This window comes from Antechinus flavipes, chromosome 2, assembly GCF_016432865.1.
Source record: "Antechinus flavipes isolate AdamAnt ecotype Samford, QLD, Australia chromosome 2, AdamAnt_v2, whole genome shotgun sequence".
Lineage (NCBI taxonomy): Eukaryota > Metazoa > Chordata > Mammalia > Dasyuromorphia > Dasyuridae > Antechinus > Antechinus flavipes.
Genome location: NC_067399.1, coordinates 639,976,434 through 639,993,255, shown reverse-complemented (window position 1 = coordinate 639,993,255; position 16,822 = coordinate 639,976,434). Strand labels below are relative to the sequence as shown.

Genomic DNA, 16,822 nt, shown 5'->3' with positions numbered 1-16,822 from the left:
TTCCCCATCTATAAAATGGGGATATTAGTAACACCAACCTCAGAGGGTTGCTATGAGAATCAAATATGTGCTTTGCAAACTGTAAAAATATATAAATGTTAGTTATTAACATGCTTTACAAATTTAAAAAACTGTATTAGTATTATCCTAACTAGTGCAGTTTTAAAAAATCCTATCATCCCAAGTGATACTAGTATCCTAAAATAGAATATTTAACAAATCTTTTTTCCTGTCTCTACCTATTATTTTTCTTATATAAAAAACAAACAAAAAATATGCACATGCATTCTAAATTAAATATGAAATTTTTAGTTCTAGTTAAACTATGCATTTATAGAAACTACTACTATAACTACCATTTTCAGTTATTATACTTTCTAAAATCTTTTTTTTAATAGAATACTGAGGCTAAGAATGGACATTTTTATACTAAAAAGCTAATTTCTGGAAAATTTTGGCCAACTCTCTTTTAGAAGCTAAACCAAATTAGAAAAGTAATCATAGATCCCTATTCCATCTGTCCCTAACGAAAAAAAAAAAATCAGATTTAGGATGCGGATAGCTCAAAGAACTTAAAAGATTTTTTGTTACACAAAAAAAAAATTCTCCACAGAACTACAGTAATTCCATAGCTCATTTGAGCCATGTGGTTAATAACCTTGACTATCTAACTATTGATTGTTAAAATCTCAGTGATCACTTGTCTATATTCCTAGTTCATCTTCCACCATAGTCTACGTATCAATCATAACTAAACCCTCTAACTCTGAAACAAATTTAGGAAGGCTGTGAATGATGCTTGGAATTGACTTCCTTATCATCATAAATAAAAACAAGTATCACACAGACCTGCTGATTTCACTTCACTTGGGTCCAGCTGATTCCTATCAAATTTTCCTGTTAGGGGATATCTCTGTTCATATATTTATTTGTTTTATTTAGTAAAAACAAACAAACAAACAAACAAACAAAGGCAGTTCTACTTGACTTGTATTAGAATTCTATTCCCTTTTACCCGGATTGTTTCGCACGCCAAAACACACTTATACACACACACACACACACACACACGCAGTGAAAATCTTTTTATTCCTCCTTAGGTAATTTTGGGGGACCTCTATAGCTGTGACAAATATCCACACAGTATTTATTCAACTCCAAAATTCACGTCGGACAAACCCATTTTCTAGTGATCCAACTTTTCTCTTCCTATATGCTAAATGTCTAGGTCAGCTCTTTTCTAGACAAAGCATCTGAAATCTGTTTTCCAAATGATAAATAACATAATGCCCTATATTAGCCTAAAAAATATGGGAAAGCACTCCTGTAGCTGAAAGCTACAACCCAGCATAGACCCTTTATGAAATCAGAACTCTATATAATTGGCGATTTGATTCGAAAAACCGTAATAGCAGGACATAATACTAACTCCCAAGTCTCCATAGCTAGCAACCAAGTGGGAAACGAGAAAGGATAGTCAGAGGGGGGGAAAAAACCCGCCTTCCACTCCTCAATCTCTAAGCCCACAGACCGATCCTTATAAAAAACCTCATCAGAAAGCAAGGAAAACTTCAAACCTGAAAGTCTTAAAAATCTCATCAGGAACCTCCTGGCCAGATAACTTCTCAGAAAAGGTGAATGAATACCCTATAAAGCCAAACAGCAACAATTTCGAAAATAAGAAATTTTCCATCTATTGTGCTAAAAATCGGGAAGCGTTAAAGACAAGGGGGGGGGGGAAGCTAACCTCTAATAGGGGATTAAAATCCCACAGGGAACCGGAAGAATTGAGAGCACAAAGCAAAGGCAGCCCAAGTGGACCAGCTCAGCAGAGTCCAAAAGCCTGCAGCGCTAGAGAGGGACCAGAGTTAATTGAGCTATTCAGCCTGGAAAGCTCCTCGGTGTTAATGACTTCCTACAGGAGGAAGTGAAGGACTCGGGTTTATCAGCACTCCAGCAGCCATGTGGGACCGGCCCGGGCGGAGAGGAGCACGTCCGCACAGTCTGACGTCAGCGCTGCGTGAGGGACCTCCACGGACAAGGGGAAGAAGATGTGGGCAGACTGTTCTCTTCCTGGCAAAATTAGCGGACGCTCCCTTTGCTCAGGGCCAACCCCCCCTCCCCGCCCCGCACGGCCCAAGTAGAGCACAGCGGAATAGGCTCAGATATTCCCACAATGGTTGCACGTGTCTTGTTCTTCAGGACGCCCTGGTACCTCAAAGTACACCGAGGATACAAATGTTTCCCATTTCTATGCTTTTGTAACAAGCAATTTAGCGGGCAGCTTTCTGAACGATGTCCTACAAATTATACAATGTATTTTTCAATACTCCACACAGTAAAAGGCTCTTTCCTAACCCTTGAATCAACCTCCTCTCTCTATTTCCCCCTACCCTTCCTCTCCCCGCCTTTTCTGTCTGAGAAGCAACTTGCCTATAGATTTTGCAACCGGATAGTATAAAAGGCATCCTCAGTCTTTTGTCTGCTCCAAAGGGATAAGAGTTTCTTTTCAGCATTACAGACTTTCTTATAAACCACCCGTCCCCGTCCCCACCCCCACCCCCTACCGGAAGGGAAAGGACTGGATCTAACCAAGCACATTCCTCGTTAACAAGTTCTTCAACTATTTAAAATCCACAAAAGACCATTTGCAACCCTATGAAGAGTGGTGGAATCTTGGCTCCTTTAAAGCCTCAAAGTGACCCTTCTTCTTCATTCATTGCAGTGCCCCACTTTCCAGTTCCAGTTAAGCAGCACCAAGTGCTTCCTGGCAGGAGGGAGGCAATAAATTCTAGCAGCTCCTAGGCCCACCCCGGGGGCAGCCTGAGCATTCTTTAAGCAAACTAATACTGCAGAAATGGGAGCTTCCCAGGAGACATGCCTTGTCAATACAAGGACATCTTCCTGTCGGAACCAGCACAGCCTGTATCTTATTCCGTTCAATATTACCTCAGATGATGAGCAGTCTCCCTGGGGGGTGATGTCTGCAGTGGACATCTTGAAAAATGTGCACATCCAGCCGGATAAATGTGAAAATATGTAGAGAAGAACTGTTTGCATTTAACCTATATTGGATTACTTCCTGTCTATGAGAGGAGGTGGGGGGAAGGAGGGAGAAAAATGTGGAACACGAGGTTTTGCAAGGGTGAATGTTGAAAACTATCTTTGCATGGATCTGGGAAAAGCAAAAACTATTACTTTAAAATAAATAAATAAATACCGTGTACCATCTCTTTAAAGGCCAAAGACCTCTCCATCTTGGACACTGTTGAGCCTTCCCTCCTCTCCACCCTCCCCATACTCTTCTCTGGCTTTTTTGCGACACCACGTTCTAGCTGCTCCTTTTCTGCCTCCTCTGCTGGCTTACCATCCATATCATAGAGTGGGGGGCAGAAGGGAGAGGCAGACTGTATGTCTCTCTGTCAAAGTTCAGTAACTTGCCTGTATACCTATATAGTTATACCCTATCCTAGGCCCTCTTCTCTCTTTGACATCTTTATAAATGACTCACATCTCCAGCCTCAGTCTCTCCTTTGAGCAGATCTTGCATTCCCTATTAACCATCTAATGAACATTTCAAAATGGAAATATTTCAAAGGCAACAAGTACGCAACAGAACTCATGATCCCTGTCTCAAAACTCACCCCTCATCCAAACTTTCCTACTTTATTATGAATGAGTTGTTGTTCTCTCTCTGTTTTTCTCTTTTCACCTAGAGGATCGTGACGTCGGTATTGTCCCCTCCAATTCTCCCACCTCCCATATCCAACCAGTGCTTACTCTTGCCCTTTCTCCTTCAGAACACTTCTCATTTCCGGGTCCTTCTCTCTACTCCCACATCCACCAAAGTCCAGGCCCTATTCAACTCTGACCTAGATTATTGCATCAGCTTCTAACCGGTCTCCTTATGTTAGGTCTCTCCCTACTCCAGTGAGTCCTTACAGAGCTGCCAAAATTAGTTTTCTTAAAGCCAGATCTGTTCCTGTCACTACCAAATTCAATAAACTCTTCCCATTTCCAGTTGCCTCTCTGATCAAATACAAAGTCCTCCACTTAGTTTTTAAAGCCCTCCAAACCGAGGTCCTAATCTATCTTTCCAACCTCATTTTATATAACATGACTTCCCTTTCTCACACTGCAATGCAGCCAAAATGGTCTTCTTGGACACTCCATGATTTTACCCACCCTCTTCATGCTGGAATTCACTTTCTTCTCATCTGTACTTCAGCCTAAGTAACACTTTTATATGAAGCCTTTCCTTATGATTTCCCCATCTTCAACCAACTTCCCCTTTCCTATTTTATAATTATTCTCCTCATATTTATTTGTATGTACTTATACATGCAACTAGTGGGTTTCTGCATTAAAATCTAAGTTCCTCAAACTTAAAAGAGCACTTAATTATTTGAGTTCCCAGCTCAAAGCACAGTGCTGACATAACACACAGTAGGCACTTTAAAATGTGTGTTAACTGAAGGCCACACATAGTAGGCACTTTAAAATGCTTGTTAATTGTTTGAAGGCCAAAGAAGCAACCCAGTGAAGAAAAGAGCTGATATTTCGGGGAAAAAAAATTAAGAAAATATAATGACTTTTTTTTTTGTTTATGAAATACACACAACCGTATAGAAAAGTTGTTCTTTGCTATCTAGACAGACAATGATGGTAAGAAAAATGGCTACTTGAAAACTTTCAGACTCAAGAATCTGCCAAAAAAGACTTGCTTTAGAAACAGAGCAAAGACTTGAAACTTCCCATGCATTTCAATAATGTATATTAATTACTGTATCCACCTGAGCAAACTCAAAAGTTATGCTTCCTCACTGGACACAAGAGCGTGTGGGTTCGTTTTAGTGTATATATGAAACCTACTGGGGAAGATGACTAGGAGTTATCAGAGATCTTTTTGAAAGATTTATGAAACATTTGTGAAATCTCAGATCTTTCCCTAGGTGAAGTCTATTCGACATCATTTTCCTTAAACAATTTCCCCTCTAACTCAATTTTCAAGACTTGGCAGAGCATCAGAAAGGACTTCCAAACTCAGACAAAAAAGAGCCTAAAGTAAAGTGGGTCCTGGAGAAACACTGAGAAAACCAGGATCTCAGCGCAGTTACTAAAAAGGCAGGTACATCATCCAACCAGTCCCACTCTGTCAGGGATCTGTAATTTTAAGATTAAAGAATGACTACTTGGAAGGGGTTGGATTAAAGGATTAGCAAAATTCCTTTTGGATCTATAATTTTTCCAAGGCAAAGCGTATTTTCTTTATTATAAACATGAATTTCCTTTTTCCTTCCCCTCCCACCCCCAGGTAGACAGAGAATGAATTTTAGGCAAGAAAGGAATGCTGAAAGACAACTTTTTTTTTTTTTTTTTTTTGCCTATATGGCTGTTGAATTTTAAAGAGTCTGTAAATAAATTGCATTTTTCAGTTCTGCACTGACACCCAAGCCAAACTTTTGAAAAGGACATCTTTCTCCTTCAGTCACTACAGAACAAATATGTCTCCAGGGAAGAATGGACCCTCTCCTTTAGCCCTCAGCTTTGCTGCTGAAGAATTACTTGGGAGGTATTATTTACACTTCTGTTGAACTTTCTAGCAGATAACTTTGGAAGTATCTAAGTAAGGGGTATAAAAATGTCACTTTAAAGGGAGAGGGATCTCTATGTGCAAAAATGTTTGTGGCAGCCCTTTTTGTGGTGGCCAGAATTTGGAAATTGAATGGATGCCCATCAATTGGAAGAATGGCTGAATAAGTTGTGGTATATGAATGTTATGTAATATTATTATTCTGTAAGAAATGACCAGCAGGAGGATTTAGAAAGGCCTGGAGACACTTACATGAACTGATGCTAAGTGAAATGAGCAGGACCAAGAGATCATTAAATACTTCAACAACAATACTATATGATAATCAATTCTGATGGACCGGGCTCTCTTCAACAATGAGATGAACCAAATAAATTCCATTTGTTAAATAATGAAGAGAACCAGCTACACCCAGCGAAAGAACTATGGGAAATGAGTAGGAACCACAGCATAGCATTTCCACTCCCTCTGTTTTTGTCTGCTTGCATTTTTTTATTTCCTTCTCAGGTTATTTTTACCTTATGTCTTAGTCCAATTTTTCTTGTGCAGCAAAATAACTGTATGGATATGTAAACATATTGTATTTAATATATACTTTAACATATTTAACATGTATGGATCTACCTGTTATCTAGGGGAGGAGTTGGGGGGAAGGGGAAAAAGTTGGAACAGAAGGTTTTGCAAAGGTCAATGCTGAATAATTATCCATGCATATATCTTGTAAAAAAAAAAAAAAGCTGTAATAATAAAAATAAATAAATAAATAAAATAAACTGAAGATAAAAAAATAAAAATCTCACTTTACAACTAGGTAACAGAGTGAATAGAGAGCTACACTTGGAGTCTAGAAGACTGAAGGGAATTCAAATTCTACCTCAGGCACACTATGTGATCCTGGGCAGGCTTGTGTTTCCTTATCTATAAAATGAGAATAATAGTACCTGCCTCCCCGAGTTTTAGTAAGGATTAAATGAGAACTTTGTAAAGTCCACTAGGCATATAAATGCTAGCTATTATTATCATGATATACCTCACCCACAGTTGAGTATAGACATGTTTAATTTAATTTCATGTATTAACCAGTTGGAATGAGAAAGTAAAGATAAATAAATCTTATTATTATCATGTAGAATGTAGAAGGCCCCAGAATGAAACTTCTAGACCCAAGGAAATTCTAAATCCTGATAAGCATATAGTGAAATCTTTCTTTATCTCCCTTTCTGAAATATATTCCTTCTGGCAGCACAGGATTCCATTATCATTATGATTCTCATTACTGTCATAAAAAGAAACAGAGGAAGGCCTTCAAAGTGTTTGGTGGCTGAGGTTTTTTATGACAGACTCGCACAAGATGGGAAGGCATTACAGTGTACATTGGCAAAAATCTCCAACTGTTGTGATCACTGATCCATGAGAAGTCCTGAATTAAGTATCATAATTACAAGGGGTTTTAGTGATTTGCCTTAAATTATTCCTTCTAACAGCTCTATTAAGAAACAAATGAGCCCAGAGGCTCAGAGAAGTAGACAAAAATGCCCACAGCTCTAGGGGAAGTCAGTAATTCCTATGGTACACCCAACTGACTCATCACTACCATTTCCCACAAGACCCTGTGCTTCCCTTGGAAATGGTTCTTTTAAGAGCAAACACCGGATTTCCAATGGCTTTGGCGCCTCAACAGAGATCTTGGCTCAAAGTGATCTATTTCTATTTATTATAATATGTAGTCTTTTCAATTTTATCTTTTCAATTTATCTCATCACAATAGCTCACACTTAAATAGCACTTTCCTCATAACCCAATAAAGTAAGTAGGCTAAGAACCATTATCTTTAACTGCTTATCCTCGGTCAACAGTTCTTAACCTGGGGTCCATGAATTTGATGGTGGGGGGTTTTCCCCTAAACATTTTTGATAACTGTATTTCTATATAATTATCCTTTGCAACCCTATGTATTTTATACACTTAAAAATGTTATTTCGAGAAAAGGTCCTTCCATCATTGATCAAAACATTATTTTGAGAAAGGTTTCATCAATTGCCAAAGAGTTTCATAACCATGACATATGTGTATATATATTTTTTAAAAAGTTTAAGAACTGTATTAGTTAATAGTTCAAGAAACAAACTATGTTCTCAACTAAAAGCAAATAAGGCTGGCTTCAGAGTACTACTATAAGATAGCTTTAGTCTATGATAAACTTCACTGGAGAAAAGATTTTTTTAAAAAAGTATTTCCATGAATTTAATAAGAAGGGCTCAATTTGTATCATTAGTATTGATAAGGACTTTCCTAGAAAGGAGTAAATGAGTTACCTGAAAGAACTCACTTGCAACTCTTTTATTCAGACTCACCTATCTTGAGTCTTGGACCCTAATATTGAATACTTCTGTAATTCCCAGGACCTCTGGATTATCTCCCAAGATCTACTGGGAGTCCATTTCTTAGTGAGATCTAAAAGTGCTATTCTCTCAGGTGGATTCCAGTTTAAAACTATGAGTATGAACCTCAGAAGGGAGGTCGAGTAATAGCTTACAAACCATGTTGAACAACTCAGTTCATCCCTAATTACTTCCTCATTGGAAAGGACAGAAAACAGGTGAATTCTCCAATGAACAGACCAGTAATAAAGGGAATTTTAATGCAGAAGAACATGGGGGAAAGATGGTCCCACTCAAAGTGTCTACTAAAGCTCAGGTCACTGTTCGGCACTAGGAATTAACATGAAAAAATGATGTAGCTTCCCACAGCGAAGAAGTTTAAAATTGAAATTCTTGAAAGAAGGGTAAATCAGGTACACAAATAACAACACTTTAAAATGTGACTAAGAGAAGAAGTAGAGCATGAGAGGGATAAGAGATTTAGGGTATACTCCCTTTTAGCTTGCTAGGAGAATCAAGGAAGGTGACTAGAATAGGAGGAGCACACTGTATGAATGCACAGCTAAAATTCAGTTCTCCAAGTTAAAAGTTTGACAGCAGGCAGACTTCCATTTCCTCTGTAAGAAGAGGTCTATTAAGTGATCCCAGGTGCTTTAAAAATCTGAAGGGTCCAACATTATTATGCCTATTTCAAACAACACAGTCACATTTTCCATTTTCTTTTCAGAAAGAAAAATTAAACTTTTGGGGTTAGGTGACACAGTGGATAAGAGCACTAGACTCCTCTTCCCAAGTTCAAATCCAGCCTCAGACATTGACTAGCCAGTTGATCCTGGGCAAGGCACTTAATCCTGTTCCCCTCAGTTTCCTCATCTGTAAAATAAGCTAGAGAAGGAAATGGCAAACCCTTCCAGTATCTTTGCCAAATAATATCTACATGGGGGTCACAAGGAGCCAAATATGACTGAACAACAACAATGAAAACTTATGTTTCCCCACTTTCAAACTGATCAGTGTTTTTCTGAGATTCAGTCTCATATAACAATGTTGTTATATCTATTATACATATAGCATCCCAGTGTGTATAATGTCAGTAAACATTTGTAAACAGAATCGTAGCTTCCAACAGGGATTTTTTCTGCAGTTCTAAGTATTAACAATGACATTAATGAGAATTCTTAATATTTCTTCCTCTCCCCTTTTTAGATGAACTCAGCATCAATCACTCTGTGCCTGCAGTAAAGCCACTTCTGGAGTGATGGGGTGACAGACAGCACAAGACATATAAGGCTATGGGAAAAGGGATGTTTTTGGCTAAAAGAGCCAGAACAAAACCCCTGCCCTTGGGAAAAGTGCCAAAAAGATCATGTCCACACAGGGCAAATTAAGCTTTTAGAAGTTTCAACTGAAAGAACATAAACCACAATATGGAATTATAATAGCATCCCCGGAAACTATAAAGTTTCAAGACAAACTTTATCATAACTCCATTTTCATTTAATCATAACATTTCACACTGAGCATCTGTCCAAAGGTAATTTTTAAAAGAGAAGTTGAGGGATATTCTAGTTAACTTGACTCAGGAATTTTACATTATTCAAGAAAAAGAAATGTAAGCTTCCAAATAAAATTTTCCTTTGGAGCTTTTAAATGTAAATTAAAATCGATTTTGCCAGAGACAACCTTAAAATTAAAAACAATTAAAACATTAAATTTTTAATAGATTTTTTTTCTTGAGGCATAATATGTGTGGGTTGTAAAAAAAATAGTCTAAATCTTTGGTTTCAAATATTAGTTTAGCATATGAATAGTAATAAGAATGCAATTATGTACTGGTATTCTACTAATCATAGTAGGATCTTGGCATGTTTACAGGGTTTGAGGCAGCTATAATTATCAAAGCTCCCTAGAGATTCAAATCTCTTCAGTATACTAGTTAAACTTCACTAACTTAATGGTTTATTACACTGAGGTAATTCTCTTGAAATGAAAAGAGGGTGATATTTTGAAATAAAAGGATCTCAGTTTAAATCCATCTAAAACTATTTATTATCTGTATAACCTTGGGCTATTCAATTAACGTCTTCTAGCCCCATTTTCTTTATCCTAAAAACTTCCTCTAAGGGACCTTCCAACTCTTAACATTCATCACAACCCATGTACAAAGGACCAATGAAGAACCTAACGAAAAAGGCCCAAGCACTGATTTGAGCTCCTTATAAATTAAAACTTATGTGGTCAATTTAATGTTTAAAACTTGTAAACCTATTAGTTCTAAATTCTGAGTAAACAACCCATAACAAAGTTTCAGATTTTAGTTCACTAAGCAGAAAAGTAAAATTTAAGATTCGAATTTCTCATGAGAATGGAGGGTAGTATTAATATGCAGATTTCCAGAGTAGCCATGTTGTTTAAATTTATTACTGTGTCCTACAGTTACAAGCTTCTATATTTATATATAAATCCAACAGGGGTAGTAGTAGTTAGGTAGGTGGTACACAGTGGACAGAGCACCAGCCCTATAGGACCTATGTATATGTGAACTTGGGCAAGTCACATATGTGTATATATATATACACACACACACACACACATATACATACATAAATACACATACATACGTGTGTGTGTTTAACAGAAGGGGCTATATTAGCGCTAGCTACTTTGTTGGCTTTTCCCCCATTCATTGTTTTTCATATTTGATTTCAGATCAGTCATTTCTTTTGATATTTGTTCATCTTCATACTATCTCTCCACTCCTTAGTGACTAGAGTATGAATACCACTTTCAAAAAAATCTTTTTTATCCCAGTGTCCAGCAGCTGGCTCAATAAATGTTTGTCAAAAATGAACTGACTTGAATCACCATTTTAAAAAAAATCCAAAGTAAAGGTACTTATGCTGAGACCATGATGACAAACGCTTGTGAGAATAGGGTTTGGAAGAAAACCCTTTTTCCATTAACAATTTCATTGTGATTTCTTGCATAGACCATACATTGCATTTCTGCTAGAAATATATGGGATTTCTAAAAAGTTCCATCCGTTTCCCCTGGCCTACTATGCACTCCCTCCAAACTGTTACCTCAGCCAAGCTCGATCCAATAGCCACCTACATGAAGCCTCTTCTGATCTGCCTCAGCTGCTGGGGCCTCCTCAAATTAGCTTGTATTTATTTTGTACAGTACTATGTATAAACTCTTGGAGGCCCCTGAGCTAGTTCACTTGTGGCTTTGAATTTCTGTGCCTAAAACCTTCTGGTACATATATAGTAGGTGCTTAATAAATACTCGTTAACCTGGTGATTACTATGGAGTTTTAAAAATTTGTTTTTAGTATTAAAAAAAAAATTGAACAAAACAACATACACATTTTTGATCATCTACACCAAAGCTACAAAGTTTGGGGATTTTAATTATATATTGTTTTATATTGTTTACTATTTTGCAAACATTTCTTTTTTGTCCATCCACTGGGAAATGGCATGTAAACATAATGGAATATTATTCCACTGCTAAGAAATGAAGAAAGGGACAGATTCAGAGAAATTTGAGAATACTTGTGTAGACTGATTGCAGAAGGAAGTGAACAGAGCCAGGGCAATAATAAAAGAGAAAAAGACAACTTGAAAGACTTAAGAACTCTGGTCCATTTAATAACCATTACTGCCAATGGCCCACACTTTACATCTCTTGGCAGAGGTTTTAAAGTGCAGAATGAGACTAACATTTTCAGACACAATGAATATATAAATTCACTTTACTTGATTCGTCTTATTTATTAAGGGGAGGGGGGATTAAGAGGAACTTTTAGGGATTTTTTCCAATAGCCTTAAGCTGTAATAGCTTAAAATGGAACCAAGGTTTTGTATTTTTGAAAAGAGTTGAGGAGATTGAGGCATATTAATCATGCCACACAAAAAAGGAGAAAAGAATGAAAAGACTCAGTTAAACAGAATTTCAGAAGGAGATATTAGATAAGCAGGGCAACGTTGATACTATTCTGTTAAATTTATGTGTTTTTTTTAAGCTATAAATAACAGACATTCACTATTTCATATACAAGTTTCTTTTTCTGTTCTCTATTTGTGAAAAGGTTCATATTTGGGGTTATTTCTCAAGTTTGTCATTTAAAAAGGAAAGTAAATGGAATAAATCAATTTCTTATTTCTAGATGATTATAGGTTCCTAAGACATATCTTTGTATTCACCATCATAAATCCTCAAAACTTGGTTAAACTAAACTGGAAAAAGTCCCAAAACATTAACATTACATATGAGATTGGTTATTATAACTTGCAAACAACATATTCAACACCAAAATGTAAAAGCCTGATCACAAATTGAGATTGTGTTGTAATTTTTTAATGTTTTAAAATAAACCATACCCGAGGAGATACATATAAATGATCGTAGCTGACAGTGCTAAAAATTCATTTTTTTCTTTTGGAATTTTGTCTTTAAGTATCAGCTAACAAACTAAGATTTGGTCTTATTGCTTGGTGGTCACTTTCAAACAAGGGGCTCCCGGATTTGAATTGTGGTCCAACAGTTGGTCACGCCCCTATTGAGGATGCTTAGAAGATGTAACCATAGACTTTTCAAGGCAATTCCAAATATGATTTGAGTAGCTTTACAGCTCCTGGTGCTTTCTTTGAAAGGGAGAACACCTAGATTGTAGCTAAGTACTGGCTCCTATAGCTGGTTGCTAAGAAACCAGGCATCTTACTAATTTATAGTCACTTGTAGGTAAGCAGGGAGGCAAACTAATGTTATTACAAAACCTTAACATCCATTTCTCACACAGAAACAGAACAAGTGAATTCCCAAATGCTGATGCTGCTACTTCCAAGAAGGGTTCTATTCCCTAGCTTTTAAATCTTAGGGTAAACTTCAAAACCAAGGAAAAGTAAGAGGGAAGGAAGGAAACTAGCCATCTGTCCTCTTAAATAAAACTAAGAACTCCAAACTACCGGAGACTAACTATAATGATCCTGGTATCTCTGGGGACCTGGCCTGTATGAAGCCCTGGCTATTATCAGGCTGAAATAGAACAGTGCTAGACAGGATGCTACCACAGATTTGGCAGGGCGGAGAAATGACCATACTCAGAGGCCAGATATGAAACCAGTCATCTCAATAAATGGGAGGAAACTGAGGTGCTTTGCTTATCATGGCAGAAACAAAGCTACAAACCAATGATTAGTTTGTGAGGCTTCTCCAAGTCTGTTACCTATTATGAAGGGCCTAAATTACTGTTTCAGTTGTGGTTCATCTCTTTCCATTTGGATTTTTAACATGCAATCAGACTTAGAACTAAATCTGAGAACTATATCTGAGCATGGCTGTGACTAGAACTTCTAAGGGTTTAAGGGCAAATGTCCTCCAAGCTTCCAGGAGATAGTCACCAACAGGCATTTATTGGGCTCCTTCTAGGCTCCAAGCACAAGGCTGAGCACTGGTTTCATACCCACCTCAGAGGCAGTGGGAAGGGGCAAAGTTCCCCCCAAATCAGAACAAGGTATAGGGAGGGCTCTAAAGGCAGGCGGAGTTCAGAGCTTTTTGATACCCCAAAATGGTACATCGAATCACTTCCTTCTCTGGACTGAAGGTCACAAGCTTTTAAGGGACAATGGAGTTCAGTGTGGGCAGAAAGATGAGGACAATCAGATGAGAATGGGAGGGGCAGTGAGGGAGAGCCTGGTGGGGGGTTGGGAGGAAACATCAGTGGGGCAGATGAATAGGGTACAGGGAGGGCATGTCCTAGGACAGGATGATGGGAGGGCCTAGCTTTGAGACACAGGCCTAAAGTCACTAACTAGTTACTGAAATCACTGATATCCAGCAAAGAGCACAATATCAGACTTTCCATAAAGAATGATGGCTTTGCCTGCTTATGGTGAGATCTGGCTCTAATGCATGCAGTCATGATGCTATTAAGAGCAAGTGGGTCAGGGCAACCTCAGCAGGGCAGGCCTGGCCCTTAGCCCTTCCAGGGTCTACCTTCAGGTTAGGGCTGTTTAATAGCTTCAATGGCTAGCTTGAATCAGAGGCAGAACTGGGGGCTAAAGATGGAGATGGAAGGAAATGGTTACGAAAAATAAACTAGGTCTTAATGGAGATCTTATGGAGTATATATCAGTCTGGGACTTCAGTCCCACCCTTAAAAGACCAAAATTTTCCATAAAAGAATAAAAGGATATACAAGAGGATTTTTTTTTTTAAGCAGGGACAGGAAAGATCCTGAATGACAAGAAATGAGGTGACATGACAAACCACCAGGTCTTTTTTCCTCACAACAAAAAATGAAATCCTTTCCTGAGTTGACAGACTTGGGGTGCTATGCAACCTTAAGGAGGAACAAGAGGGAGCTGAGTCAATGGCAGGTAAGTTAAGGGAACTAAGTTGAAGAGGCTATTCTATCTGAGTAAAAAAGAATAAAGGATAAGAGACAGGAGGGAAACATTGTGAGGGGGGCCGGAGAGAAGATACCAACCCACTCCTCAGAGTAAAGGAGTGAGACAAATTGTTCTGGTCTATAAAGTGCATCAAAGTATGAGGTCCAGGCTCTATTCTGTAGGGAGAAGGGGAGGAAGGCTATCAGGTGAGAGTTGGGGTGTGTTAATAAGGTATGAGGGACTGGGATTCTGAAAGCGTGTGAGGGGAGTAGTGCATTATAGGCAGGGGGTGCATTAAAGGAATGTATCTATGAAGGGGGTATGGTTACTGTAACTAGGGAGAATGATGGGCCAGGGTTACTGTAAATAGAAGGGCTGATTAGTGACTGGGCCTCCTGAAGCAGCAGGTGTGAGGGCAGGGTTGTGAGAGACCCAGTGGTCCAAAGGTCTGGGATAAAAGCCCGGGTTGCAGTAACTGGAAGGCAATTGGGGGTGGGGGGATGGTAACAGGAGCTGTAGGGAGATTAAGAGGGCAGGGATATGGAGGGGTAAGTGGGGCATTCAGGGGAAGGAGCTGAGACATACTGGAGCTATGATGGGGTAGAGAGGGAAGGGCAGATGTCACTGGCAGGGAGCAGCAGGGGAGCTGCGACAGGGAGGGTACCAGGAGCAGGGAAATATTGATAGAGGTCCAAGAGCTGGGGCACTGAAAGGGTTTTAAGGGGTTTTTTTTTGCTTTGTTTTGTTTTGTTTTTGAAGAAGATCGGTCCTGGGGCTGGGACGATGTAATGAGGAGGGGAGCAGGAGCAAAAGCATTGTGAGAAAGGGCAGAGTGACTACCATAGCAGAGAATGCCAGACACAAGGGCTTTTGTGAGGAAGAAGAGTCCAGGGTCTGGGGCTAGGGCTCCAAAGGGTGTGAGGAGAGGACAGGGGGTGCTCTGAGGAAGGAGGGAGTAAGGCAAGGATTCTGGGTGGGGTTGGGAAGAGCAAGGGAATTGCTACGAAGAGGGAAGGATCCAGGGGCTCTGTGATGGTCCTGGGGCAGGGGCTCGGGGCGGGGGGAGCATAAGGACTCCTAATGGGGGAGTACAGGGGCGTAGTGGCGGTCCAGGGCAGTGGCTTTGGATTGCAGGGGACGCGGGGGCATTGTAGCGGTCCAAGGCCAGGGGCTCCGGATTCGGGGGTGGGGGGAGGGGTTCGCGGGGGCGTTGTGGCGGTCCAGAGACAGGGGCTCCCGTTGGGAGGGGCGCTGTGACTGTCCGGGGCCAGCGACTCCCGATTGCATTTGGGCTCAGGGGCTCCCGAGAGGGGTGGGGGCGCAGGGCCGGCCCGGGCTGGGCGCGGTCCCCGCTCTCGCGCCGCTGGGCGATGCGGGCCTAGGCCTCGGACGGGCTGACGGGCGGGCGGGCAGACAGGAGGCCGGCCCCGCTACCCCCCTTTCCCCCGCCCGTCGGGGCGGACACACCCACCTCCCCGCAGGCCCGGCCTCTTACCAGCTCCTCGTCGTGGGTCAGCTCCGGCGCCATGTCGAGCCAGGGCCCCGGCCCCGGCTCCGGCCCCGCCTCGGGCCCCGGATCCATCGCGGAGAGCGGCGGCGGCGGCGGCGGCGGCTTGGGCCGCCAGCCCAACCCCCGCCCGGCCTGGCCTGGCCCGGCGCGGCGCGGCCCGGCCCTAGTCGGCCTCCGCCTCCTGCGCCCTCGGAGCCCCCGCCCCCAGCCGCGGCCAGATGTGGCTGCTCGCCCCCGGCCCCAGGTGTTCCCGGGCCGGCGCCCGCTCCCGGGTACGGCCAACTGGGCAATTAAACGCAAACAAACAAACAAAAAAAACCCGAGCCAAGGGGGAAAAAACAATCGGATTTGAAAAGGTAAAGGGGGGCGGGGAAGAGCTCCCTCTTTCCCCTTCTTATCCTAAACCTCGAATCCCTCTCGCCCTTCTTCCCCTTTCTCGCTATTTATTAGTCCCGCTCGGCCCCTCGACGCCCCCTCACGCCCCTATCCTGGCGTGGGCAGTCACGCATGGTCCTGCCTTTCTCCCGGGCTCACTAAAGGGGATGAGGAGGAATCTTCTAACTCTCCTCTTCCTCTTGCCTCATCCTTCTTACAACCCCCCCGCCCAAAAAAACAAACAAACCAGGAGGCAAGTATCGGTCTATTTTTTAAAAAGAAAATCAATGAAAAAAAGAAAGAAAACTTTTTCAAGCCGTGACCCAGAGCTTAGCTGAAATCCTCCTGAAACAGACTACAACACCCTCCGCTTGCTCCCCCAGCTCTTCTAGTCCTGACCTTCCAGAATACTCCTACTCCGAGCCCATAAATCCCCTCCGTGTTTGAACTGCCCTGAGAGGATCCAAACCCTTCCCCGCGACCTCCGGCTCTGCCTCCCTAAGTCCTTATTCCTCAAAAGCAGCCACGGCGAAAGAAAAGAGGAAGGCAGGCTACGACATCCCCCTCC

The 16,822-nt window shown here is 41.0% G+C and overlaps 1 protein-coding gene across 1 annotated transcript in view; it reads right to left on the bottom strand.

Moving 5' to 3' along the window:
- The window catches only part of PTPN9 (protein tyrosine phosphatase non-receptor type 9), a 61,845-nt gene extending 45,873 nt beyond the window's left edge, over positions 1–15,972 (bottom strand). The window contains exon 1 of the mRNA XM_051982209.1: positions 15,865–15,972. Within this exon, the coding sequence (XP_051838169.1) occupies positions 15,865–15,951 (87 nt within the window). The 5' untranslated portion in view covers positions 15,952–15,972. The remainder of the gene's footprint in view (positions 1–15,864) is intronic.
- Between the last annotated feature and the right edge of the window lie 850 nt (positions 15,973–16,822).